At 50.0% G+C, this 27,177-nt stretch overlaps 4 protein-coding genes across 11 annotated transcripts in view; 1 reads left to right on the plus strand and 3 right to left on the minus strand.

Moving 5' to 3' along the window:
• Nucleotides 1-80: 80 nt before the first annotated feature.
• LRRC73 (leucine rich repeat containing 73) lies at nucleotides 81-3,534 on the minus strand. The gene is made up of 6 exons (XM_040473616.1): nucleotides 2,679-3,534; nucleotides 1,890-2,050; nucleotides 1,425-1,547; nucleotides 937-1,037; nucleotides 567-789; nucleotides 81-418 (listed from the first exon to the last, which is right to left on the minus strand). The coding sequence occupies exons 1-6, from the start codon at nucleotides 2,948-2,950 to the stop codon at nucleotides 348-350; spliced, it is 951 nt and encodes a 316-aa protein (XP_040329550.1). The 5' UTR covers nucleotides 2,951-3,534; the 3' UTR covers nucleotides 81-347.
• Nucleotides 3,535-4,497: 963 nt separating this feature from the next.
• On the minus strand, nucleotides 4,498-9,496 carry YIPF3 (Yip1 domain family member 3). 5 transcript variants are annotated; one of them, XM_040473609.1, is made up of 10 exons: nucleotides 9,296-9,496; nucleotides 8,485-8,682; nucleotides 8,182-8,288; nucleotides 6,830-6,875; nucleotides 6,598-6,690; nucleotides 6,318-6,449; nucleotides 6,007-6,120; nucleotides 5,685-5,808; nucleotides 5,465-5,592; nucleotides 4,498-4,992 (listed from the first exon to the last, which is right to left on the minus strand). In XM_040473609.1, exons 1-10 carry the CDS (start codon nucleotides 9,374-9,376, stop codon nucleotides 4,930-4,932), a joined length of 1,086 nt encoding a protein of 361 aa, XP_040329543.1. In that variant the 5' UTR covers nucleotides 9,377-9,496; the 3' UTR covers nucleotides 4,498-4,929. The 5 variants fall into 5 exon arrangements, with proteins under 5 accessions (XP_040329543.1, XP_040329545.1, XP_040329547.1 ...); XM_040473611.1 differs by having other exon boundaries at nucleotides 4,498-4,996; XM_040473613.1 differs by lacking the exon at nucleotides 5,685-5,808.
• A 105-nt stretch (nucleotides 9,497-9,601) lies between these two features.
• Nucleotides 9,602-13,587, plus strand: POLR1C (RNA polymerase I and III subunit C). Of its 2 annotated transcripts, none has more exons than XM_040473614.1 (9): nucleotides 9,602-9,736; nucleotides 9,852-9,923; nucleotides 11,383-11,490; nucleotides 11,724-11,856; nucleotides 12,145-12,264; nucleotides 12,355-12,507; nucleotides 12,682-12,831; nucleotides 12,945-13,061; nucleotides 13,210-13,587. In XM_040473614.1, the coding sequence occupies exons 1-9, from the start codon at nucleotides 9,668-9,670 to the stop codon at nucleotides 13,326-13,328; spliced, it is 1,041 nt and encodes a 346-aa protein (XP_040329548.1). In that variant the 5' UTR covers nucleotides 9,602-9,667; the 3' UTR covers nucleotides 13,329-13,587. The 2 variants fall into 2 exon arrangements, with proteins under 2 accessions (XP_040329548.1, XP_040329549.1); XM_040473615.1 differs by having other exon boundaries at nucleotides 9,650-9,736; nucleotides 9,831-9,923.
• Nucleotides 13,588-14,618: 1,031 nt separating this feature from the next.
• XPO5 (exportin 5) overlaps nucleotides 14,619-27,177 on the minus strand; it is a 49,269-nt gene continuing 36,710 nt past the window's right edge. The window contains exons 21-32 of one of the 3 annotated variants that reach the window (XM_040473617.1): nucleotides 24,909-25,009; nucleotides 23,039-23,135; nucleotides 21,421-21,557; nucleotides 20,674-20,771; nucleotides 20,072-20,118; nucleotides 19,527-19,624; nucleotides 18,906-18,968; nucleotides 17,683-17,765; nucleotides 17,116-17,223; nucleotides 16,844-16,981; nucleotides 16,498-16,662; nucleotides 14,619-16,334 (exon numbers count right to left, since the gene is read on the minus strand). In XM_040473617.1, the coding sequence (XP_040329551.1) occupies nucleotides 16,197-16,334; nucleotides 16,498-16,662; nucleotides 16,844-16,981; nucleotides 17,116-17,223; nucleotides 17,683-17,765; nucleotides 18,906-18,968; nucleotides 19,527-19,624; nucleotides 20,072-20,118; nucleotides 20,674-20,771; nucleotides 21,421-21,557; nucleotides 23,039-23,135; nucleotides 24,909-25,009 (1,273 nt within the window). In that variant the 3' untranslated portion in view covers nucleotides 14,619-16,196. Of the gene's footprint in view, nucleotides 16,335-16,497; nucleotides 16,663-16,843; nucleotides 16,982-17,115; nucleotides 17,224-17,682; nucleotides 17,766-18,905; nucleotides 18,969-19,526; nucleotides 19,625-20,071; nucleotides 20,119-20,673; nucleotides 20,772-21,420; nucleotides 21,558-23,038; nucleotides 23,136-24,908; nucleotides 25,010-27,177 lie in introns of those variants that run through there. The other 2 variants (XM_040473618.1, XR_005789752.1) reach the window with 2 other exon arrangements.

A 27,177-nucleotide genomic window follows, 5' to 3' on the forward strand; every position in this document is an offset into this window, starting at 1 on the left:
GTGGCACTGCCCCCTAGTGTCTAATAGTTCCAATTCCTCCCCTACTGCCAGCCCCCCAGGGACCACAGCCACACACCAGGTTGTAGAGTTAATAAAATCTCTTCCGAGCCAGCGGGTTGCAGCCAGAGCTGCCAACAAGTCCAGAGGCGTTGCCTTGGGTTCAAGTGCCCCCGAGGCTGTTGCTCAGTCAGCTTCCAGAGCTTCCCACCACTGCCGGGAGCTACCAGAGCCCCAGCCACCCCCCACCCTCCCTCCCTCCCAGGCCCCAGGGCCTGACCCTGATATTTGGGACAAGGTGCTGGGGACATAGACAAAATGTAATGATGTGCAGAAGCCCAAGTGGAGAGTCACATCTCGGTCTCAGCCAACAGACTGTCACCGAGTCCTGAAGTCATGAGCACCATCTGAGAGCTGGGATCTGTGGAAGGGCAGAGGGGTGTTCAGACCGCCATTCGTTCCACCAGGGACACAAATCTGGTGAGAGACAGCCTAGGTTTCCCACACCCACTCTCCCTGGTCCCGGGCCTCTTCCAGATCTGGCTCTGATCAACCCTTGGGGCTCTTACCACTAGGGCACATCCAGGAGCTGCTGCTCCTCTGGTGGGCAGCAGGCTCCCGCCCTCTCTCTCGTTCCTGGGTGTCGCCAGCCCCTCCCGCCACCTCCTCCTCCTCCTCTCCCTCTGAGAGGAGGTCACAGATCTGTTGCTGCAGCTCTGGGCTAATGCTGTTCTCAGCCAACACCAGGCTCCGCAAAGCCGTGGGGTAATTTTCTACCATGTCCAGCAGGGTCTGAGGTGGGGGAAGAATGCGGAAGAGGAGGAACACAGTTAAGGCGGCTTCACACTCCAGCCTGCCACCCCTTCAGTATATCCACAGACACGTGAGCTCCCCTGCACCCCCACCTCTAGCCCATACCCAGACATGAAAACTTCTCACCTGAGCTGACTGGTTGGTGAGCCCTGTGCCCTCCAAGTCTAGGACTTCTAAGGTGCGGCTGGAGGCCACAGCTACAGCCAGCATCCCTGCCACATGGTCACCTGGGGAGGCAGCACACATGCACAGTCACCTGCAGTCGTGAGCGGGCCTGCTAACCCTTCCTCCCCACTGCCTCCCCAGTGTCCTAACAACCCTAGATCCCACCCCCGTGCCAGCAAATGCTGACAGTTGGTAGGTGGCCAATAGGGGGGCACTGTGGCCAGTGAACCGATGAAGCAAGCCAGGCCCAGGGGTGGTGATGGATACTTTGATGCACCTGTTGGTCATTTGGTCCTCCACATAAGAGGCTTCTCTGCTATCTTCCAGATCCCCCTTCCTTCCCCCCCCCCACCGTGGTGGGGTTACCATGACAACCAAAGGGTCCTGAACTGGAGCTCTTGGATGGGGATGGGGTGGTGAGACTCGCACGGGGCTTCCTTGAGCCTCACCCAGGGGGTTGTAGTCCAGATTGAGGACGCGGACCTGGGAGCTGTGGGCCACAGCAATCGCGAGGCGGCTCCAGCCCTTAGGGGTGATGCCAGGGTTGGCACTCAGCGTTAGCTCCTTCAAGCCTGGGCAGAATCGAAGGGAGAAACCAGGATGGAGTCTGTTCCTCTTTAAGCCCCTCCCCTGCCCTGGATCTCTGGGGTTTCCCTGGTGGCAGAGAGCCACCCTACCCCCACCACAGAGCTCCAGGGCCATTAGAGACACATGCCTTCCTTGTCCACTGCAGCCTGGATGCCTGAGTCTCTGTTCTGCTGAGGCCCCAATCCATCTCCTTCCTGAGAGGATTTAAAACACATTCTCACCCACATTCAGAGCCCTCAGCTTTGGACCACACCCCCTGCTCTCTGCACCTGGTTTTTTCATCAAGGCCATACCAGCCCATGCCCTCAGCAGGGCCTCTCTCTCACCTGACTTGGCTCCATCTGGGGGGAGGAGGCCACAGATGAGGTTGATGGCTTCATCACCCAGCATGCAGTCCCCCAGGTCCAGAGCCACAAGGGCAGGGTGGAGGGCCAGGGCTGGGTTCAGCAAGGCCAGCCCTGCATCTGTCAGGGGACTCCCATGTAGGCTGAGGGGGTGAGACCAGAGAGCAAAGGTCACTGCAGTCATCAGCCCTATCTGTAAGGGAAGGATCCCCTTCCCTTATGTGAGCCCTAAAGGTGAGAAGGATACCTGTGATAGCACTTGGGAGAGGCCCTGGGGAGGGAGAAAGAAAATTCTAGATTCTAAAGGAATACAGGTAGAAGGGGAATTTGGCTTCTTTTCTAGGTTAGGGATTGAGATCCAGGACAGAGCACAGAGGAGTGTGGTGGGTTGGTGGGTTGGGATTCTTCAGTGGGCAAATGTAGGGGCAGGGGTCTAATCCCCAGGAGAGTTCCTTCTTGAGACCTGAGGAGCTGCTCCCAAGAAGTCAAGGCCGGTGATTAGGTGGGGAGGTACACGTGCCCTGCCAGAAAGGGGTGGGTATCCCATCGCATTTGGGGTGGGGCTGCGGGTGCAAAGCCCGGAGGTAAGGGATGTGCTAGGAGGGGGTCGTGGAGGCATGGGCAGAGGGATGGGGAGATGGTGTACAGGGGTGAGAAGACAGGCTGGTGCAGAGATAGCTACAGGAAGGTGTGTGGAGGAACAGGCGGTGGCAGGGGGCGTGTGAAGAGGGATGCAGTGCCCGGGACCCCCTTGCGAGGGAGCGCACTCACAAGAGGGACTGGATGGAGCGGTTGGTCCGCAGCGCCTCTGCCAGCTGCTTGATGCGGCTGGGACTGGACACGACGCCTAGGTTAAGGTTGAGCTGCGCCAGGGACGTGGCCCCGGCCAGGGCCCGGCAGATGCGGCCGAAGTCGCGGTCGCAGAGGCGGCAGCCGCGCAGTGAGAGCAGGCGCACGGCGTTGTCGCGCAGGCCGCGGCAGATGTCCCGCACCTCGGCGCCTGACAGCGGTTCCCCCGAAATCTGGATGGAGCTGGGCAGCATCGTACCCACGGCTGGGCCTCCGGGGCCGGGGCGCGGGCCGCGGCCGAGGTTGGCGGGGCCGAGGGCGGGGTCGCGGCTGGGGTCGGGGCCTGGGCTTGGGTCGCGGACGGAGCGGGGGCAGAGGCGGTGGCAGAGGTGCAGGCGGCTGCGGCGGCTGCGGCGGGGGCGGGGGCGGCGGCTGCGGCGGCGGCGAAGGCGAAGGCAAAGAGCTTCGGGGCCCGCGGAGGTTGCGGAGGCTCTGAGGTCGCCGGCTGGGCTGAGACCGCGCGGCGCTGGGGTCGGGGCGGACCGTGCCGTCCGTGTCTGGGAGACGGGCCGGAGCGCGCGGTCCGGGGCCAGGCGGGCGCTGCTTCGCGCTTGTCCTCGTTCCTCGCGGTCGCTGCGGCGGCTTAGGGGCCTCGGTTCAGGTCATGCGGGACCCACTTCGGCTCGGAGGCCGCATCTGCTCTCTTCCTTCCTGCAGCCCGGCTCCCCTACCGCCCCGCTGGGAGAGCCCGAAGCGGGCGGGCGGGCAGCGGGCAGCCGGCGGCGGGCGGCAGCACCGGCTGGGGCTGCGGCTCCTGCGCCTGAGCGGGCGGTGGGTTCCCATGGCAACGGTCGCGTCACCGCCGCTCGCCCCGCCCCCTGCCCGGCCTAGGCCACGCGGCCCAGGGTTTGCGCACACCGGGAGCTCTGGAGCGGTGGGGCCGCCCTTCCCCTGGGCGTGGGCCCGAACACCGCTCGGAAAGTAGGTAGTAGAGTTGAGGCCTGGGAGGAGCAGGGGGTGTGGCAGGGAGAAGGCAGTCACGTCACGTGGAGGTGGCATTTGGGACTGTTACCAGCTGCTTCTGCCCATTCCGCCGTCGTTCCTTCTCCCTAAGGGCCAGACCCTCGGTGTCTTCGCCTGCATCTTGTGCACGCCCTCCCATCCAGTTTGGAGGCCCCCACGACCCCGTAATCCGGGCCTCGCCCGCCCTCCTTGACGAGCGGCGCCGCGCACGCTGAGGAGGGGCGGGGCGGCAGGTGAGCACTTCCCCTCGCCCCTCGCCAAGATGGCTGCCCCGCAGCGGAGGCCTCGGGGGGCCACGGGCAGAGGTGGTCGTAGCTGCCAGGCACACGGGCACCCTGAAGGGTCCCTGGGCCAGGTAAGCCTCAAGTAGGTGCAGGGTGCTGGTGCCACCCCTTCCCCAGATGCTGACGTCAGTGACCGAGCCTCTCCGTACCTGTGACATTGGGGTAGCCCAATTAAAGGGCGTGCTAGATTCGGCGACCTGGAGTGGTGACAACTGTTAAGTGGGCTGGAACTTTCAGGAAGAGTACACTGCAGAGGGTGCACAGTGCTGTTCTGTTCGCACTCTGTCCACATAAGGGCATGTCACCTGAGTTACCTGAGGCCCCATGTTACCTGATCCACACCATCACCAAGTGGACAAAGTGCCCCCAACGTAGGGCCACATAGGGCAAATGAAGGGCACATCTTTCTTGCCTTTTACTAGGAGGGAAAGATGCTGACCCAGATTAACTCGGGTAAAGGTAAAAAAAACAAAAAACAAAAAACATAAGCATAGTGAAGGGAGGTCGACAATTCTATTTCATTAACCACCTGATTTAACTCGTTAAGTAGAGCCGATTAAATGGATGGTGGGGTGGATGGTGCTATGCTTGGGGTGCTGGTTGTTTTTAGGAACGAATAGCACTCCTGAAAAGGACAGAAGAAACCGATGGCTTTGTTCCTCTGGCCCCAGTATAACCAGCACAAAGCCAAGTTTGGCTTCAAATGTGAGCTCCCACAGGAAAATTATCCCTAGGCAATGGGCCAGATACATAAGAACCTTGTAATTACATGGAGTTGAATTGAAGTTTTTGACCAATTGTCACTGCTCCACTGGTGTCCCGAGCGAGGCTGAGCCCACTCAAGCTGGGTGCACTCCTCCATCAGACTTAATGGTTCCTGTGTCTGAGGCCTCCCTGCTGCTCCATGGGTCAGGTGTCCCCTGCCCTCAGGGGCAGGTTCCAGGTTCAGTCACTGCTTTCAATGTAGTCTGGGCTGTCCCACCATCATCCTGCCTGGATGAGGGTATAAAAGAGAGAACACGTGCCATTACCACCAGTGACAGAAAAACAGCAAAGTGTATAGGAAGTAGGGTGGCAGGGAGGACCACTGGAATGGCAGCCGCAGTTCCAAACTTCAATCAATATTTTAATTACCAAGTCTATATTTAGCAAGACACCGTGGGAGAGTTAAAGAGGAAGGAAGGAGTAGGTGGAGAGAGGGCCTCAGAGGAGCTGACCCACTTTCTGCACTGGCTGCAGAGCCCTGCAGTCCTGGCCAGGGGTTCCTGGCCTTGTGCCCTTCAGAAGCCCCAAGAGGCATCAGGGAGTTGCTTAAGTGGCTACAGCTCTGAGGCAGCTGCAGACCCCATCAAAAAGACACATGTCATCAATACTGTTCTTTAATCTTCCTCTGCTCCAAAGATGGGGGGAGAGGGGGCCGGCCAAGGGTTTCAGGTGGGGTCAGTGTGACTGCAGGGTCACCATAACAGCCTTGGCTGTGGCATTGAGCACGGTGGCAGGAAGCCTAGCAGCAGGGAGCGCGGCAGGGATGTCTCTGGGGACCCTCTGCATAGGCGGGATGTTGGGGCCCTCCAGCGTGTCCAGGATCCCTGAAAGGAGGAGAATGGAAGGTGAGAGTTGGCTCGACCCTGCCCGAGGAAGCTGTTCCCTTCCCCCACATTCAGGCCCTCCTGTCACTTACCCTCTACCACCTTGTGGTAGGCAAAATGCAGATAGAGCAGGAAAAGCATGTGTAGGGCGGCCAGGGTGCCACAGAGGAGCAGCCGCTGTGTGGGGCCCACAGTCCGTGACACCAACACTGCCACCTAGGGCCACAGGAATACAGCTCAGAGGGCCTAGCTCCAAAGTGAGCAGTGTGGAGAAGACACTCCTACACAGAGCGGAACCACTTTTGGGCTCTTAGCCATTTGGAGCCCTTTGTGGGGTTCAGCCCAAGGTCTGGGCGGTTTTCCCTAACTCCCTGGGAGGTTAGCCCACCCTTGGCAACCTCTTGCCCAGCTTACCATGCGTAGAGTAGACAGTCCACCCACCAGCAACCAGAAGAGGTAGAAGAGGGCATGGAGGTGGATGTTATAGGTGATGAACAGGACAATGCAGTGCCCAAAGAGGCCATAGCCCTAGGAAAGAAAATGGTGGGGAGGAAAATCACTCAGGCCGGGCTGGCCTCTGAGCTCTCATGGAGACTCTGAGAAATAAATGATCCACTGGCCAGCTCATCCCATTCCAGGCCCTGGGGCCCTAGGACAGATGCAGAGCAAGGCCTGGCTGCTCTTTTTAAGACCACCCTTGCCCACCACCATGCTGGACTCCTTACCAGCAATGCCAGCATCTGGAGCATGGTGATCTGGGCGTTGCACAGGTAGGCGAGGAAGTAAATGAAAGACGAGACACCCAGCCAGTAGCCGAAGCAGGTGCCAATGGCTGTACCCATCAGGGTGCCCTCCCGCTGTGGGGTGAAGGCTCTGCTTAGTCCTGGGAGGCCTCTGGACTCAGCCTCACCTAGGGCTTTCCTCAGGGGCTGCTTCTACCTCACTCCATCGTGGGCAGCTTTCAACTTAGTTCAGCCACCCCCCAAAGTCCTTTGTCCTGCTTACAATAATGGTGTCAGATGTCTTCATCCCATGGAGGAGGATGGCAACCAGCGTGAAGACCAGCATGAGAGGTCCATAGAGTTCACCTGCGATTTTCTGTCAATATACCAACTCATTCAGGCTGGAGGGTACAATGGCTCTTCTGTTTATGTCTTCCTTGGCTTTGCCTGGTGGCCCCACCCTCTGCCCTCGTGCCTCCCCCAGCTCTTCCAGACATGCTACCTTGGGTATTCACCTGGGGGAAGTTGACCATCTTGATAGGGATCATGGACTCCAGGAGCCTGGGAGAAGAGGGGAGAGGAGAGATGAGTAGCCCTAGGCTATGAAGTTCTGGAGGGCCTGAATCTTATTACATCTCTAACTCCAGAGAACATGCTAGATGGCAAAGGGAAAAGAGGGTAGTATAGACAGACAAGGAATGAGAAAATAACTTCCTTGTCCCTAAAAATGCTCCCAGGAAGGACATCCTTTGGATACTGTGCTAACATGCAGAAGCAATATGGAGAACTCAGAAAGCCCACCTGGGCCTTGTGAGAGGGCTTAGCGATTTACCTATTTGACCTGCTCCCCTTTAAAGACAGGCAAACCTCAGCAGAGAATGCCAAGAATTCAGGGCTGTGATGATGAAGCCCTGGGAGAGGTTTAGAGGGAAAGGTTTACTGGAGGGAACCAGTGTGTCTCCTGCATCTTCCTGCTTACCAATTTCTCCAGGCACCACTGAACATCGTCTCGGAAAGTACATGTGAACTGGTATGAAAACTCCACACAGAAGGAATAAAAGTACAAGTCACTTCTGCCCACTTCTTAGGTGGCCAACTTTTAATAATACCTTGGATTGTGGCTTCATTTTACTTCCTTTGGAAAACCTATCCTGTCCCACCCTCTACCTACTCTGGGTCAGGTGTCCCTTCTGTGTGTTCCATCAGAGCAAATAAATGCTCTATTGTAACTGCACTCGAAGGTAAGGCTCCCAGCTATCTTCACCCTCTGTCTTCAATGAGACCTAAGTATTACAGGGCCCAGCACAAAGCAAATGCTTAATAAATGGCTGCTAAGTGGTACTGGGTATTTGATAAATATTGCTTAAAGGATGAACAAAAGATCCAAACCAAAATTAGATCCACTTCTTGAAAAGTCATTCAAAACTATGTGCTGATATTGTGGTTCAGAGACTGTTCTGGTGGTGGGAATAAAAAAAATAAATAAAATAAAACTGAGCTTGTTTCTGAGGTCTCTGGGGAGACTGACCCGGAATCAGCATCGCCCAAGTGTCACCTGTTAGAGGAAAGCACAGAGTTCTGTAGGAACACCAGGAGAGGACAAACTGGGAATGGGGTTGAGGAATGGGGGACAGAGGTGACATCTGAGCTAGGTGTTGAGAGAAGAAGAGTAGTTTGCTACACAAGGAAGAGGAGGAAGGCAATGTGTTATCACCATGTCCTGTTCTGTGACTGGTAAGACATACAGTGTAGCTGGGGTACAGGTGCAATGATGAGGGCTGGTGGGGCCATGAAGAGGGGAGCCTAAGGGCTTGGTATCTGGTTGTGGTTTGGATGAAGGATTAGGTGTTAGGAGAAGGATCCTCACCTGCTTCGCACCTGGGCAGGCTCCACATCAAAGTAGGGTCTCAGGATGTCGATGTTGGCGTACAAGCTGAAGGCCCTGGAGGCTTGTCTCTTCCCTGCCTGCCACATCTGAAGTAAGGAAGACAGAAGTGGGGTGGGTTGGGATTGTGAGACCCTAGACTATAGTCCCCGTTGCTTATTTTCCATTGGATTTCTACATAGTTCTATGGGGTAAGACAACATGGGGTGAGCTTCAACACAACTTCAGAACTTGCGGCCTGCCTAGGCATACTTTTCCACCTGCTAGGGATCCAGTCTTGCTTACCTGATCAGCCACCTGCCGGCTCAGCTGTCCCTTGAAGCCCTTCATGCCCAGGAACTCCCCATCTTCCTCTTCCGCAGCAGCTGCATCGGCATCTACTTCTTCCTCGCGCAGGCGCTGATGCAACTCACCCATGTCCTCGAAGCTGGAGCCTGAGGTATCATCCATGTTCTCCATGTCAATCACAGCTGAGCCTCCACCCTGTGAAGACAATGGCTTCTGGAGTGCAAGATCTTTCTGCTCCACCTGTACGTCCTCTTATTGGTCGCAGGGTTTGGGACTTTGTTAGTCCACTGCTGGGGATATGGCTTGGAATCGCCATAGATCAGGCCGCTCTCTTTCCCTCATTTGCTCTCAGAATGCTTGGTTGTCTGGTTCTCTTTTCTAGCCTGGGAAACCCATTCCCTGTCTTGCATATATGTCTTTCTTCTACCTTCCCAGTTAAATTCTCAGAGGGCTGCAAAAGTACCCATTTCCTTTGTCTTTTCCAACCCCCAAACCAGGCTGTGCACACAGCATGGTTTTAGCCAGTGCCAGTGAATACCGCCCGCTCCCTCGCCATGCCTGACCCCGATCGGCCAACACAAACTTGTCTGGAAAGCAAGAGCAGGGGGGCGCAGAGAGCTGAGGCCCTCTGGCTGGACCTTTCAGGTCGGCACTAGTCCCACAGACTTTCGTGTATACCAAGATCCAAAGGAGGGAACAAGTGTTGCAAATGGAACAGATTTCCAAGCTCCGAGGGAGAGTCTCCACGACACCTCAGGGCGATTGCCAGCCCTGGGGCTGGTAGCAGCCGGAGCCTTGGGGCGATTACCTGGATGTTTTCTTCGAACCCTCCCCATTCCGGACCAGCCCCGCTTCGGGCGCCGCCGGCCGGCGCCGCTGTAGTTGCCATGTCCCTCGAGGGCTCCCGTCACTGAAGGCCGCGCTAGTCCAGCGCGCGGAGGAGTGGGAGAGACGCGGACCTGAAGGAGGGAGATGTCCACGGGCGAGAAAGAGAGGTGAGTTCAACCGGAACGCAAAAAGGAGAAACCCGGATGTTTGGCCAAAACTTCCGGAAGCTGGGGACGTGGACGGAGTCTGGGCAGAGTCTCGCGATACTTAGATCCCGGGTGCGTTGCCACGGAGACGGAGGTGGGGGGCGCGCGCGCCAGTTTGCTGCCCTAGTCACGTGGAGGGGTTGAAGATGGCGGCTGCTCAGGCGGTGGAAGAAATGCGGACCCGCGTGGTTCTAGGAGAGTTCGGGGTTCGCAATGTAAGCCTATGGCCTTGAACTCGGGAAGGAAAAATGAGAGTGGGACAGGGATGGGGTGGGGTTGGGCGGGCTTGCCCTACCTGCCCTTTCGCAGACTCCCGTCTTTTTGCCCTAGGTTCATACCACTGACTTTCCTGGTAACTATTCGGGTTATGATGATGCCTGGGACCAAGACCGCTTCGAGAAGGTACTTGGATTTGGAGAGGGTGTTAAGAACCGACCGTGTATCTGGGCAGCCCGTGCCTCAGAAGCAGCCCTTGTGGTATGCTCCGTTCCTAAAACGTTTGAGCAATGTGCTAAGGCGCTTCGTGTACACGGTTTCTGCCCTGTTCGAGGAGCAAGATGTTTAGTCTTGTGGGAGAAGAACGTACGTAAGTGATTCCAGTGTAATGCGGTAAAGGCGGTTGATAGAGATAAGGACAACCGGGGATGGGGTGATCCCACAAAGGCACTTAATCTAGAAGGGGAATGGGGTTGGGGGCAGCGGTATGGAAGATTTACTTCCTGAAGAAGATGACATCTGGATTGAGCCCTGATGAGTAGAATCTGAGAACAGGGAAGGGTGAGGAGGGACTAAGACTAGAAGCGAAATTATAAAGGCTTTGTGAACTGTGTTCCAGGAACGTCCAAGCAGTTTATTATTGCTAGAATGTAAAATGGGGAGCATGAGTGGTAGGCAAGATTGAAGTGCATCTTAGACCCTGTAAGTAATAGGGAGTTTTTGAAGAGCTCTGAAGTGGACATGATCTGCAGCCTAAATGATTGGGATAGAACGAGTTGAAGATCCAATAGGGCAGTCAGATTTGTGACAGAATTGCATAGAGGAACTGAGGTTGAAAACATGAACTAAGATTGTAATCAGGAAAATAGAGCAAAAGGGATATAGAAGGTAAGTTTGATAATTGCTTTGGTGTGGGCTTTGAGGAGGAAATATAAAAGGACCTAATTTGAGGAGCTGCTTTGATGGCTGGTGGTGTCATTTACTGATGAGAAATAGATCTAGGGGAAGGGAATGATGCTGCATTTAAGTTTCCTGTATATGGAGAAGTTTAGCAGGCTAGTACTAGGTGTGCTTGAAATGAGATCAGAAGTGAGATATAATTTGGGGTTTTTTAGTATATGTGGTTGTTAAAACCATGAGTGTGATTGAGGTCATCTTGGAGAGAGACAGAAAATCCTGGGAAATAGTGACATTGGTGAAGTGGGTAGAAGAAAGTGAATTTAGAAGGATTCGTCAGAGGAGGAGGAAGAGAACCAGAAGATTGGTACTTAGAAGTCAAGGCAGAGTTCGAAAATGAAGGGATTCTATCAATGCTGAATGCAGCAGAGAAGTCTAGTAGGATAAGGATTGAGTAATGTCAACTCCATTAAGCAGTATGGAAGCCTATTCTCTAGTAGAATAGTTTCTGAGGATAGTTGGGCTGGAAGCCACATTACAGAGAATTTTACATAAGTAGAGGATGAAAACAGGGAAACTTTTCAAGAGCCTAATAAGGGATTGGGGGAGAAAGGAACATTTATCGGACACCTGGTCAAAGGGAGGTTCTTGGGTGAGTGCGAATGTTAATACACTGGGAGGAATGTCCAGGGGGAAGGTGTTGACTCCAGAGAGCAGGCTTCATTTAGTGCTTTTTCTGTCCCCGCAGAATTTCCGTGTGGATGTAGTACACTTGGATGAAAACTCATTGGAGTTTGACATGGTGGGAATTGATGCAGCCATTGCCAATGCTTTTCGGCGCATTTTATTAGCTGAGGTATTTATTTTGGTGACAAAGGTGGAGTTGCGTGGGAAACTGTGCCATCACCATACTTGTAGAATTGTCTCAAGGTGCCCCTTTCCTTTAGTTTTCTTGCAGTTTTGCTGAGCATTCCTCATACACTTTTTACTAAGCAATTCTTTTAGGAAGAGGTCCCCCTGTCAGGAAGTGGGAGTAAATGGGGAATCTGTAGGGTCTTTGTTGGAGAACGATTCTGTTTTCTTGGGCAGGTGCCAACCATGGCTGTGGAAAAGGTCCTGGTGTACAACAACACGTCCATTGTCCAGGATGAGATCCTTGCTCATCGCTTGGGGCTCATTCCCATTCATGCTGATCCCCGTCTTTTTGAATATCGGAACCAAGGTGAGAGAGAAAATGAAATTTTGGGAAAATGGGAGCAGCTCTCTTCTGAAGTAGATTCTGGAGTCATACTGCCTGTGTTCAAATCCTGGATTGATTACTGTATGACCTCGAGCAAGTTACTGATCTTTTGGTGGGTATCTGTTCTTATCTGTGTGAACACTTGCCCTTGCCTACTTTAACTTGTCCGGAAGACTAAATGATAAATTTAAGTTAATGCACTCAGCATAGTGCCTAGCACCCAAATGTTCAGTAGTTCTTTAACAGCTTCTACTTTCTCCCTTTGTGCAGGAGATGAAGAAGGTACAGAGATAGATACTCTACAGTTTCGGCTTCATGTCAGGTGCACTCGGAACCCCCATGCTGCTAAAGATTCCTCTGACCCCAATGAACTCTATGTGAACCATAAAGGTAAGTAGTGGTAGGGCGAGCAAGAGGCCCACTTCTTGGTAGGTGCTGGTTTTAAGGAGTGAGGCTTTTCTGATGTGCTTCTTTCCCCAGTGTACACCAGGCACATGACATGGGTGCCCCTGGGGAATCAGGCTGACCTCTTCCCAGAGGGCACGATCAGACCAGTGCATGATGATATTCTCATCGCTCAGCTACGGCCTGGCCAGGAGATTGACTTACTCATGCACTGTGTCAAGGGCATTGGTAAGAACTTTGTTGGCTGTCCTGGGCAGAGTGGTTTGATTACAGTGGAGTGAGGTGTGACTGAAGGGCTCAGCTGAGATGTCCTAACAAGGAGCAAGCTGGTGGGCCTCTGCCGTTAGGGGTTTGTAGAATGTGAAGGCTTCCCCCCAGGCTGTTTTACTCTCTTCCCTCCAGGCAAGGATCATGCCAAGTTTTCACCTGTGGCAACAGCCAGTTACAGGCTTCTGCCAGACATCACCCTGCTTGAGCCTGTGGAAGGGGATGCAGCGGAGGAGCTGAGGCGGTGCTTCTCGCCTGGTGTTATTGAGGTGCAGGAAGTCCAAGGTATGACATTTGGGATACCCGTTCAGGTCAGGACCTAAAGTATATTTCCTGTGAAGGTAGCATAAGTGAAAGCTCTGGGCTCGTGTATTTAGAACACGGTTTGTTTTCACTAGGTAAAAAGGTGGCCAGAGTTGCCAATCCCCGGCTAGATACCTTCAGCAGAGAAGTGTTCCGGAACGAGAAGCTAAAGAAGGTTGTACGACTTGCTCGAGTTCGGGACCACTATATCTGTGAGTGTCAGGTTGGGGGCGTAGGGTGAAGTGGGGCAGGTCTTTGGTGCTGCCGCTTCTTTGTAGAGTCCAGATGTAGAATCTGCGTAGCTTAATATGGGAGCTTTTGCGAGCCCTGCCTGAGCTGAAGTGTCTCTTTGGTTTCCAGTTTCTGTCGAGTCAACAGGGGTGTTGCCGCCAGAGGTGCTAGTGAGTGAAGCCATCAAGGTACTGATGGGGAAGTGCCAACGGTTCTTGGATGAACTAGATGCAGTTCAGATGGACTGAGGTTTGCATGGGACTTACCGGTATGGCTGTGCTTGGATACTCAAGTATCCTAGCTGAAGATTTTGGGTCCTGACTTGCTGGTCACAGGACTGCTAGAGTCCAGTGTGACTGCAGGTCCTGGGTTTTCTGGGACAATCCCAGCCTTATTTTCAGTCAATACATTTTGTTAAATGTGCCACAAAATGTGACTTCCTGCCTTTGTAAGGCCTTAATATAAATAAACTCACATCCAAATAAAAAACCTTTTTGCCAGAGACTATTTCCGGAGTTTTAGCCCCAATATATGGGGCCTCACCTTAGAAGAGGTTTGGCATTATTTGGCACTTAGGAACACAGTGTTCGGGTGTTACTGCAGGTCAGGGCCAAGTCCTCTGAAGCCTCATCAGAGATACCAGGGGTGTCTGGGAGGCTCAGTTGAATGTCTGATTCTTGGTTTTGGTTCAGGTCCTGATGCCAGGGTTGTGGGATCAGGCCCCGCGTTGAGCTCTGTGCTGAGGGTGGAGCCAGCTTAAGATTCTCTCCCCTCCTCTGCCCTTCTCACCTGCTCACACGCTCAGGTAAAACAAAACAAAAAAACCTACCAAATTGAGGTGGTCTTTGGGGGCTCAGCCAGACCACAGAAAATTGTTTGCGCCACTTAATCCGTTTCCTAGATTACTACAAGTTTCTGAGGAAAAGGGGTGGTCCGTACCCATCAAGTCACATGGCTATCAGGTGTCACACAAGGAGGGATGGGTACCTAGCTGCCTCAGTTGGTAGAGCATGCCACTCTCGTTCTCAGGATTGTAAGTTCATTCCCCATGTTGGGTGTAGAGGCTACTTAAAAATAAAATCTTTTAGGGGCGCCTAGGTGGTTCAGTTGGTTAAGCATCTGACTTCCACTCAGGTCGTGATCTCAGTTTGTGAGTTCAAGCCCCACATCAGGCTCTGTGATGACAGCTCAGAGCCTGGAGCTGCTTTGGATTCTGTGTCTCCCTCTCTCTCAGAAATAAAATAGAACATTAAAAAAAAAAATCTTTTAAAAAAAGTGACACAAGGAACAGCAGCAGTTCCATTTGGACAGTCCCTCAGAGTCCAGTCTAGTGGCCACAGAAAACACTGGGAGAGTGGTATGGGCTGCTTGGTCTAGGTCTGTCAGGAATAGAGGTCTTTTTCTGGCTGGCATGCTGTTTGAGAAAGCTTGACAGCAGGTTCATGGTCACAGTTCTTCCTGTCCAGTCCCTTTAGCAGGATGCTCCGGAGCAATAACCCTAGAGTATGTCACTGGTTTGAAAAAGGCAGATGGGGACCTTTCTGTATGAAACTGAGATTTTTACTGACATGCAGATGTGCTTTAGAGTTAATGTTTCTACAAAAAGATTCTATAAACAATAGAAAACTTCTAGCATGAAGTCACAGGATGTTAAAAATACTACAGCACAATAAATACAACTGTGCCCTCCACAGCCCCAACCATAGAGAGGAGTAGGCAGCCATCAAGTTTGGAGGGAAACATGCTTTGAGATAGCCTTCATAGTCAACAGGAAGCACCCCAAAGCACCACCCGGAAAGAGGGCATGGGGCAAACCTGTGCCATAGAAACAGCTACATAGAACTTCCAAGTCCCATTTCCCTAGGTTGGCCTCTTTCCGACCCTGCCCAGGGACCACCAGCTCACAGGTGGAGCTTGAGCCCAGGCTGTTCTGCACAGTCCTTACCAAAACTGTCATCAGTGGACTGGATTGAGGACAGGTCTCTGTACAGAATGCAGACATACTCTATATGGTTTCTGTATAAATGAAGCCTGTATATGGCCAGTAATGACCTCAAGGCTAGGGTCTTGCATTCACATCCCCTCTGCTTACAGGGCCATCTAGTGACCTTGAGAACAGAGTGGAGCCTCACAATACAGGTTGTGACAGGAAGGCATATTTTTTCTTCTGGAAATGGTCCATGAGAGAAGTGACCAGGGACCCAAAAGACCAGGAGATTTTTGAAGGCACCTGGACTCAACTAGTCCTAGGAGAGAAGACCAGTGGCTTTGCCAGCTGCTTGTCACAGACATAGCCTAGCTGGTGTGCATTATCCTCAGATGCCAATGGCATCACGTGACACTAGATAGGGTACTGTGGCTCTTATGCCTGAGTGGACCCTGGGGCTGGGGAACCCACACTGAGGGACTGTGCATGGAATACGTATGAGCTCTATAAGGGGATGCCAGAAGGTACTCCAGAGAGTGGCCCAGCCCTGGTCCCTGATGGTACCACACCTGACACTGCATTCAGAGCCTAGCAGTAGTCTTTACCATGGATCCCATCAGGTGACCAGATTCTTGCTCAAAACAGAAAGGAAACTGGCCAGATTCAGTTCAGCACTCAGCACCTGACCCAGACATGCCCCTGAGAGATGGGGAAGGTTTTCCACCAGCCCAGCAGCAAAGGGACTCAGTGGGGCTTGCAGTGGCCCAGGCGAAACTCTGGCGTAAGCAGTGCGGGACCAAGCCCTTGTGCAAGCCCCGCTAGTCTCAGTGTTGGGTGTAGCACCCCTAGTGACCCCTCTACACAGGTGTATGGCTACATGGGGATGGGAGGGCTTGGGGAGTAGGGCCAGTCTGCTCTAGCTTTTCTTTCTTAGAAAAGGTGAAACTCCAAGTAGAATGATGGGAGATCTAGACAGAATGGTATGAGCGCAAACTCCCTTTTTTGATACCTTAGGTATCATTACTTGTGCCTTGCACAGAGCCCACTCTCTCCAGCTCCAGACCTGGATTTCTCTCCAGGCTGACAATGGTGGAAAGTGAAGTGGCGGTGGAGAGGGGCCTAGAGATTAGCTATGAAGGGGAAGAAGAGATGACAATAAAGGCCAAGGAAGAATGCCCAAAAGTTTGATTCAGGGTTCAAAGATGGTGGCCAGGCCGCCCTCCTCGTTGTCCAGCACCTCCGTCTCCAGCATTGGCTTTGTTTTTTTGAAAAGTGAGGGAAGATTCTTAATGTGGACTTCTTTGCGGAACTGTTCTCCTAAGGGTTTCTGTGGAAAACAAAGGAAAAGAATTGATGCTGGGCCCCGAGTAGTGGGTTGTTTCAAAGATTATGACTACAGCTGGCGTCCGGTCTGCCTGTACACATGGTCTAAGAAGACCACTAGGGTAGGTCAAGCTGGTTGGGAGCACCAGGGAAGGCGCATGACCTACCCCGATGCAGCCAGCAATGAGGCGTTTGAATTGGTCCTTCCGGCGCTTGTCCGCCACTTTCTGCAGAGAGGGGTTCAACAGCTTGCAGTCAAACTGGTCCAGAGAGTCCTTCTGTATGTCCGGGATCTGCTCCATCACAGCTCTTATCTCCAGGTACCTGGGACGCTGTGGAGTGGGGATATAAAACCACTCAATGGGGTAGGTTGGGCTTTGCCACCTTTCCTATGACCCCACCACACCCACCTCTTCGGGCAGCTGTCTACTTTTATGAAGTCCCAACTGCCTGGGAGCAGGCCCCTCAACATGAAGCTGCAGCCAGCCCTGCCTCTGTGCTTTCTGCACTCACCAGTGCCTCGTATATCTGGAAGGCCAGGTGGACCAGGGAAGCCATGCAGCCGTCGTGCTGCCCGTGCGTCTGTAAGCCCTTCAGCACGCTGGTGAAAAGCCATGTAACAGCATCTGCGAGCAGTGTCCCCGACAGCACCTGGGGACACAGCTGTGCTCAGGGCCAAAGGATTATTCTCTGAAAGCCCCAGCAACCCGATTCTTCCAACTGAGTCAGTCAATCCTCATGACCCCAGCCTTTCATAAGGAGTGAGAAGGGGTGAATAACCATACTTGTTTGAGCAGAGGCCAGCAGAGCTGTGTGGTCGTCCTCTGACAGGACAGAGTATCCTTCCAAGCAAGGGAATTGAAGGCTGTAATTAATAGCGCCGTACAAACATCCTAGCAGAAAAGGATGAAGGATTACAATGAGAAAATTTACACATTAATTTTCTGAGTATTCCTATACATGAGGAGCTGGGATTTTAACAGGTGAGGAGGAACATGACAAAAATAGCAACTGAGGACAAACTTACTTCCTCTCTATGTATATCAAGCAGTCAAAAAGAAGAAAAAACCACCAATATAGAAGTGAAAACCAATGTGCAAGGAGACCAAGCTCAGGCCTGGGGGAGGCTGAACACCACAGTGTGCCCGTGTGTTTTTCTGAAAGCCTCTGCCCATGCTAGCATGGGAGACCCCTTGACCTTTTCTACTGCTTTCTGGAGGCTTTAGGAACCAGGAAGTTAATAAAGCAGCATTAGCCCCCCAAAATTATTTGATGGCATCACAGATTCAGAAAAGTGGAAACTGGTGCCATACCAGGAAAGGAGAAAAACATCACCTGTCCCCTCCACACACCTCATGCTTCATTAGACATTTGCCCAGGTCTGTAAGCTCCGCCATGGCTGAGGGGGCTACCTCTGTGGCCATCATCTCTTCATCTGTAAGCAGAGAGATATTAAGCTTCATGCTTTCAGAACAGAGAAGAGGATCCTGTTCTGATAGAAGTCCACCAAGTAAAGGAAACCTGAGTAACCTGGGCTGACTGGTAAGTAAGTAGTCCTGGACAGCCCCCCAACTTCATGGAAGGGTGTAGAAGCCCAGCTCATGGCAGGTCTAGAGACACATCTGGCTGCAGTCAGTTACGCATCCAACTTCCACTCAGGTCATGATCTAACAGTTCATGAGTTTGAGCCCTGTGTCAGGCTCTGTGCTGACAGCTCGGAGCCTGGAGCCTGCTTCAGATTCTGTGCCTCCCTCTCTCTCTGCCCCTCCCCCACTCACACTCTGTCTCTCTTAAAAAAATAAACAAAAACAAAAGAGAAAATAGTGGAAAACTCTGGACAGTTACCTAAAAATGAGGACCCCACTGTAGCAGACACTTAGTTACTGGGGATGTAACAGGAATAGGAAAAAGTCCCTTCCCTGATAGTTTACATTCTAATGAGGAAGACAGGTGACAATTGAACAAGTGAAATAAAACAATGTCAAGCAGTGATAAGTCCTATGAAGAAAAATAAAGCAAAGGAAGAATAAGCGTGGCTGGGTTGTTTTTTATGTTTTATTTATTTTTTGAGAGACAGAGAGAGGGAGAGAGGGAGAATGGGTGGGGGAGGGGCAGAAAGAGGGACAGAGGATCTGAAGCTGGTTCTGCGTGGACAGGCTGACAGCAGCGAGCCCAACATAGAGCTCGAACTCACAAATGACAAGATCATGACCTGAGCTGAAGTCGGATGCTCAACTGACTGAGCCACCCAGGCACCCCACTAGTTTTTATAGGTTGGTTATGGAACACCTCTCAGAGGTGACAACTGAGTAGAGTATCTGAATGAAGCAGGGGAACAGGCCACGTATACAGTTGGGAGGAAAATTATCCTAATAGAGGAAATAGCAAGTGCAAAAGCTCTGAGGTGGGAGTATGCCGGAGGAACAAAGCAAAAGAGCCAACAGAGAGAAAAGCTAGATGTACATCTCACCCACCCCAAACTGCTAGTTCTACAGGAACTGACCTGGCTACAAAAGGGATGATATTTAGGAGTCTAAGGGCAGACCTCTGAGGGCCAAACAACAAGCTCACTTACCATCTCCTTCTGTAGGGGGAGCAGTACTATGGTCAGCACCTTTCTTTGAAACACAGCATACCGCTAAAGCAAGAAAGTGGGGTTACTGGACTGAACAATAGCCACCTCAGGCCAATGAATTCCAAACGGTCTTCAGGCAGGTGAAGATGGGGGAAGTGGGACACTGTCCAGGCACAAAATCACTTTTACCAGGAGAAACAGAGGTGTTTGACCAGACTGCTCTGGTCCCTCTTTAAGTTCAGCTAACTAGAGAGAAATTATAGGATTCTCGGAGAGTAAGTGACCAAAAGAGGAAGCCTGATACATCCTTGGTCTATTTTGGATCCCAAACAAATGAAATGACCAACAAAGAAAATTGGGCATCTTCATGTCTAAGAATTAAGAATTCTCCATATTCTGACAAAACTAGGAAGTTACCCCTACCATTAATCGAAATTCCTCTTGCTTTGCAATTCGTAGAATGTCCTTAAGTTGATTTGACTACCTGGTTTCTATCTAATTATTTCTTAATTAATCTGTCAGTATTGCTATAAAACATGCCTTAAGGGAATTGGGTGAGTGACCAGTTCTTCTTCTAGAAAAAGTCTTCTCTACTACCCCTAATTCCCATATGCCACTTACTGATTAGGTCCATGACTTCTCGGGTTAACATCCTCACCAGTTGTTCCTCTAACATCTCTTGAGACTCTGGGTTTTCATCTGCGGTCTCATCTTCTCCACTGCAGAAAAGCAGGGGGCCAAGTTCCATGGGAGTGCAAAAGGGAAGGTCAAGGAAAACAGTGACCTTAACCAGACCCTCTGTGCTCATTTCCTTCTCCTGGCTCCCTTTGGTCTACATTTCACACAAATGTTGGGAATGGACAGCAACGATCCACTGAGGAAGACATTATTTGACAATATCCAGTTGGATAGAGGTCCTGGATCAAAATCCAAAGTGGATAAGGATGTCTCAGTATCCTCCTAAGGCAGCTGAAGATGCCCCCTATGAAGACTTGACCTGAGTATGCCTAATGGTCACAGACAAGCCATCTACCATCCAGGCTGAGGATGACCATAACCTAGTGCTTTCTAGCCTTGAATGGCAGAACTTCCCCTTCCCACTGTCTCTCATCTCCCACCCCAAAGCTGGCTGCCAGTACTTCCACAGGAGGAGAGATGTTCCTTACCACAGCAGGCTCCTCTGGTTGATGACGTGCCATTTTTGGGAAAGCCTCTGGGAAAACAAAAGGGAAATAAATGGCAGTAGTGGTGAGGAGGTTGGAACACACAATATCTAAGTCCACTTCATGATTAGAATTAGCCAAGGATGATTCTAGATCTCAATGACAGAGCCCTGGGAGACCCCATAAGGTAAACAAAGTGACGAGGACAGTGTACGAAACACTTCTTTGCTTCAAAAGGATCAACAATACTATAGAATTCCCAGGTCTCTCTGGACACATCTGTTCTCCACCCAGCTGGTCCTCCTGCTTAATTCCACCATCAGGGAAACAGACCCAGGGGAAGCACTCCCCTGACCACCTCTCCTAAGTTAATAGGAGGTCAGGAGCAGAAGTGGAGTCTGCAGGTCTTCAAGGGCAACCAAACCAGTTTAGTTCTCGGGGGTGCTCAATCCACTGCAGCAAGGAAAGTCTGCTGGAGTGGGACAGCTGTGTGGCCATCTGGACAGAGCCAGGAAATACTTTCAGGAACTCCTGACTTGCAAGACGCATGAGAGGCCAACATGCCCAAGAGGCCTCTTTGCTATCCTTTCTGACCGATCTCTTACCATGTGGAGGTAGGTGAAAAGAGGTCCAAGGATTGGAGACACCAGGGCTTCATAGTGCTCTGGGGGACAGAAGAGCACCAGAGGCTTCACAAAGACCCATGCCGCGGCAGGTTAAGAAGTTTTAGAACATGAGCACATACCCCTCCCATTCCAAGGCATCCCCTCACCTGCCAGGCTGGAAACCTGCCAGGCAGCAGGCTATGCCCTCGGGCAGAGTCAACCCCCAAAGGACCTGCAAGATGCCATGGACATTCTGTCTTAACAGGCAAAACTCTTCAAGCTCTTTTCCAGAAATCCCAGGCTGCCCATTATGGGCACTTATTTGCCTGGAAGGAAAAAAGAAGAGGGACACCTTCATAATAAACTCTCTTTTACCATTCTCCTTGTAACTTCTGGGAAGAGAGATACTCTCGAAAACAGAAAAGAGTCCAAATGAGAATGAAGTATGAGGAGGCACCTGACAGGATACAGAAAAGAGATAAAAGCTTTTATCTTTCACATTTCCAAGAAGTGGGATGGTCAAGATCTACCCCTCAGGAGAACACTTTCAAGACCCCTGGACTGCCTTCATATTTTTCCTGCCGTTTATATGAATCTTTTTTTCTCTTTAATGTGGTTATCACACGCATAGATAAAGGATTCCATCTATTCCACACTGCTCAGCTCTGCCTCCTCCGGTGTCTGACAGCTGTTCCTGTCTTCAATCTTCTGGCCCTCTGGGTTATCTAGGGACTTTGGAAAGGATATGAAGCATGGGTCTGAGTCGGTAGTCGGGAATATTGTTCAAGTTGACAAAGGCCGAGCTGAGGAGCTGAGTAGCAAGGTGCTCCACGGTGTAAAAGTCCTGCTGCATGGAAGGACCTGCCTTCCCTAGGATATGGAAACTGTAAGGGAAAAACCACAGCATTTACATCCCACATTTGTTATTATTAGCTCTGAATGCCCCAGGAATTTCTAGTCTACACTTCTCAGCTAGAAAAGAAACTGCATTTACTCCTTAAGAGAACTTAAGCTTAATCAGTAACACACCCCTCACCCACCTTTAAGCTTAGACATTGGATAGATGTTTATTTATTTTGAGAGAGAGCACGAGAGCATGTGTGAGTGAGGGAGGGGCAGGGGGAAGGACAGAGAGAGGGAGGGAGGGAGGGAGGGAGAGAGAGGGAGAGAGAGAGAGAAAGAGAGAAAGAGAGAAAGAGAAAGAGAAAAAGAGAAAGAGAAAGAAAGAGAAAGAGAAAGAGAAAGAAAGAGGAGAAAGAAAATCCCAAGCAGGCTCTGTGCTGTCAGTGCAGAGCCTGACATGGGGCTCGATCCCATGAACCATGAGATGATGACTTGAACTGAAACCAAGAGTTGGATGCTCAACTGACTGAGCCACCTAGGTGCCCCGATGTAGCATCTTTTTAAAGACAGATGTTGGCACCCAAGAGCAACAATAGCAATCATTACTTCATAAGCAATATGGATTGTCAATGAAGATTCTCTTTTTGTTAGCTTGGCTGATTGGAGCGGTGGGTGACTAAGGACAATGCCTGGAGTGTGGTGTGCTACAGGAGGGCAAGTTACCTCCCCATCCTACAACCAGGACCCAAAGACAAAGTCCGGCTAGCTGCCTCCAGAGGCAGCCTGGGTGGCACAGTCAGTCAAGTGTCCGAGTCTTGATTTCAGCTCAGGTCATGATCTCACCGTTTTTGAGATCGAGCCCTGAGCTGGGCTCTGCACTTATAGTGTGGAACCTCCTTGGGGTTCTCTCCCTCTCTCTGTCCCTCCCCTGCTCATGCTCTCACAAAAAAAAGCAGCTATGAGTAGTGAGGGCTCTGAGAAAATGCATCACCACTCACTGTATCTTATACTGTGGTCTCATCATTTTATGCACTGGAAGCAGACAAGTTAGGCATAAAATCTCTCAAGTCATGGCTAGGACTGAGGCACTATGAGAATTATAAAAAAGCATACACGTGAAAGCCAGCCAGTTCATTTTGGTGTGACACTACAATCATTGGTCTCCTGTCAAATTCTTGCTTCATCTTACCTGTACACTAGAATTCTACATCAAAAGTCCTATCCATGACATTCCTTTACTATGCATGTCTAAAAAGAAAATATGGAGGGGCACCTTGGTGGCTCGGTTGGTTAAGTGTCCAACTTCGGCTCAGGTAATGATCTCACTTGTTTGTGAATTTGGGCCCCACATTGGGCTCTGTGCTGACAGCTCGGAGCCTAGAGCCTGCTTTGGATTCTTGTCACCTTCTCTCTCTGCCCCTCCCCCTCTCACACTCTGTCTCTCTCTCTCTCTCAAAAATAAACATTAAAAATTTTAAAAAGAAATAAAAAGAAAATATGGGGAACTGCGTCAGTTCCTTACCAGTTTTCATAGAGGGTGCAGAAGAAACGCTGCATTCTTTCCAAGACCGTTTTGTAGACAGGAGAGTCATTCAGTTCCAAGAGGGGCTGAGGTAATCCTACGGAGAAAGATGGGTCAGGAACATGCTGTTCTGCTGCCACGGGTCTTACCTGCCAACACCCTACAGCAGGCAGATATGGTTTGGAAGTGGGGGTGAGAAGTGCTGTAAATGCAAAACAGCTGGCTGAGTCTTCTACCAGCTGGAGGTGCTAAGAGCTTCCCTCAAAGTGACTGTTACAACACTGTTTTGGTGGGGAAAGGTGGAAACTATTTAAGTATGCAGGACTTCAGACTAGACCTGGGCACTCCAACTTTTGCTGGGGGGTTTCTCCAGATGGGACTTCTACCAAAACACACAATGACAGCTCAAAATGATCTCTCCAAAAGCACTGGGAATGCCCTCTTCCCTTTTTCAGTTGTGGAACCTCTTTTTCAAGCAACATTTTAAGCAAAAGCCCAAGATATATAGCAGATCAAAATGATCTGATCATGAAACTAATGAAACCCAAAATGAAAACTAATCATAGTATAATTTAAGAGTTCTATAAGATCCAAAAGATCTATACATCCCATCAGAGACAGTTTTATATTTCAAGTCTTGCTCATGGCTGGAAGCTGCTAGAGGGGAACTGTTTGTCCATTCTAGTATGTTTTGGGTCACCATCTATTTCTACAACAGGAATTCCTGGCTTAGTTTGAATGGCTGACTGGAGGCGAGGGTGATGGGTGGTAAAGCGACAGCTACTTTTTAAATTGATTGCAAGATATTTCTTGGAAGTTCTTCTTTTTTCCCCCCTGTAATGTGGACCTTAATGCAGTGGTGCTACAGGAAATGGTCCAGGACCATGTAGGCCAAGACAGACACAAGTTCTGGAAAGGCAAACTAACACCCTTCCTTTCATGAATGTCACGGCTGGGGAATGCTCACTGCTTAATCACAACTAGGCCCAGGCAGAGGTTATGGCTGGGAATGAAGAGATACTGTGGGGACTGTGATGGTGAGCCAGCATGAAGCTTTAAAAATGGGCACACGGTTTATTTAGACAACACTGGATGTCTCTGGCTCTAACTTCTAACCACTGCCTTGCTCTCTATTCCAGCCACATGAGTCACCATTCTCTATAACCTAGACATACCAAGTTCTTTCCTACATGCCTCAGGATCTTCTACCTGCCATTCTGCTTGCCCACAATGCTCAACATCTTCTCTTGCCCCCCAGCCTGATGAGATCTTTCCTACTCCTCCTTCAAGTCTCCACTAGGAGGTAGTCTTCTGACTCCTCTCCAACACTGGGTGAGGTCTCCCAATAAACACATGGCCACTTTCCTTCACAGCACATGTCACACGATTGCACAGTTATTTGCTAATGGGAAGAATGAGTTAAAGCAACATTCAAATCAAGGTAACAAATGGGAAACATGGTTTAGGATCTATTCCTTTGAAATTTTTGGTAACACATAATATTTTGCTAATTAAAGCAATTTGAACTTAACTATTTTAATACCTTTTTTCTTCACATATGAAAGCAGGAAAGTATGCTAATATCCTTCATGGCAGAAAACCGTGGTTTATTTATAATCTAAAGTCTCTGACACATGCCACTACACAGGGTTAACACAGGGGAGAAACAGCCCCCAAAGACCTCTATATGCTAAGATAATGAAGTAAACGCACTTGTTCCTAGAGACCCTGTAGGAACTCCATGACAAAAACAGTCAAGTAGTGCTAGGTGAGAAGGAGGTGATGACACACAGCACACTGAAGCTGCCTGAGGAGTCTGTGAGAGATAAGGCAAACTTCAAGACAAGAAAAAAAAAGTTAGATTTCTTACCCAAAATAGCAGATTTTTCCGCTTCAAGCATATCCAGAGCCTTTGTGAAAGGCTCTGCCATCTTTGCTAGCATTTCTGGTGCATATAAAGTATTGTGAGTTCTGCAAGAAACAAGGATACTATGTGAACTTTTCCTAGTCTGCTGCAGAAGGAAAGAATGGGTTTCACCTTGTAATTAGGGTGAAATACTTTACATAGACAGGATCTCCCTGTCAACACTGCTCCCTGCAGGGAAAAGAAAATAGGGTATAAACATTTAAATGTTTCCCTGGAAACAGGAATAGAGTATTTGGTTGTATAGTATTCAACACCTAGAAGCAATCAAGACGAGAAGCAAATCCTACAGACAGCTGGATGGCATCACAGTCTAAAGCCAGAAAGGGAAATTCTTTTAATCCTGAGACAATTGCCTAAACACTCCCAATTTGCAGACTGCAGGTGACATAGGATGAAATGTCAGAGGCACTGTGTTTTTATAGGCAGGAACACAGAGAAGGTAATAAAATGCCCCTACTTTTCAGATATTTGGGTCTAAGAGCATGGACCCTAGAATGCTCTGACAGTTGTTTCTGCCTCAAGAAGAGTCACAGTTCCCAACATGAGACCAAAATGACTCACCGGAGCACTCACTGGCTATGCATGGCTAGGGAGCAATGACCATAGGCCCGAGCTACCTGCCATCCACAGATGTCAGCCCTCTTGCCCATAACCAACGGCACCACTGAACCATCTACAGCCAGAGAGCATATCTACTTATTTTTCTTCTAAAAGTTAATTATAAAAACATTTCAAACAGAGAGAAAATTACATAAGAGACACCATCAGGATTAAATATTTAAGCAGCACACCGACCAGATCATTTTAGACCATGCTTATTTAAGTTAAAAAAGTGCTCAGCACTGTTTTCTTTTCCAGTTTTATTTAAGTAATCTCTGCACCCAACATGGGGCTCAAACTCATGACCCTGAGATCAAGAGTCGCATGCTCTTCTGAGCCAGCCAGGTACCCTCAACATTGTACATCTAACCATTTACACTCAGTACAATCATTTAAACTTTTAGAATACCAATTAATTCCAGTATGTCTCCCCTGAGAGCTAGTAAGTTTACTCCCTGAGAGCTAGTAAGTTTACTAGTATGTTTACTCCCTGAGAGCTAGTATGTTTGTCTCCATTTCTAGCAATGAGCTTTTCTGCAGAGGTATCCTTGGGTACATGTGCGAGAGTCTGTTGAATCACTGGATACTGGTGCTTTGCAACTCATGGGTTGCAGATACCTTCTCCCGGTCTGTGGCTGACTTGCTTACATTGATATTTCCAGTAGGCTTTATGCCCCCCGTTTTTCCCATTTTGGTAAAATACATATAAAATTGAGCATTTTTTAAAAACATTTTTATTTTTAAGTAATCTCTACACTCAACGTGGGGCTTGAATTTAGAACCCTGAGATTAAGAGTTGCATGCTCTACCAACTGAGTCAGTCAGGCACCCCCAAATTTATCATTTTTATGCATACAGTTCAGTGGTGCTACATACACTCATACTGTTGTGCAACATTCACCACCACCCCCCCCCATTTTTGACTTATAAAACTGAAACTCTGTACCTGTTAAACAATATCTCCCCATTCCTCTCTCCCCCAGCTCCTGGCAACCATTATACTGTCTTTATGATTCTGACCATACTAAGCATCTTGTATAACTGGAACCATATAGGATCTGTCCTTTTGTGACTGGTTTATTTCACTTAGCACAATGTCCTCAAGGTTCATTAATGTTGTAGCATACTGAAGAATTTCCTTCCCTTTAAAGGCTGAGTGATACTCTATGGCACCTAATCTATCACATTCATCCTCTGATGGGACACTTGAGTTGCTTCCACATTTTTTAAAAAAGATTTTATTTTTAAATAATCTCTATACCCAATGTGGGGCTCGAACTTACAACCCCGAGATCAAGAGTCACATGCTCTACTGACTGAGCCAGCCGGGGCTCTCCTGCTTCCACGTTTTAGCTAGAGTGAATAGTCCTGCTATGAATTTGAGTATATAAATACCTCTTTGAGACCCTGCTTTCAATTCTTTTGAAAACTCACAACTGGAATTGTTGGATCATATAGCATTTTTTTTTTTTTGAGGAACTGTTCTTTTCTGCAGCAGCTGTACCATTTTATATACCCACCAACGCTGTACTCCCACGATTCATATTACTTTGTTTGAGTGACCACAGGTTCTTTACGTTGTTAATTTTCCCTTAATCTTTTTTTTCATTTT

This window comes from Herpailurus yagouaroundi, unplaced genomic scaffold (assembly GCF_014898765.1).
Source record: "Herpailurus yagouaroundi ecotype Mexico unplaced genomic scaffold, PumYag 139, whole genome shotgun sequence".
Lineage (NCBI taxonomy): Eukaryota > Metazoa > Chordata > Mammalia > Carnivora > Felidae > Herpailurus > Herpailurus yagouaroundi.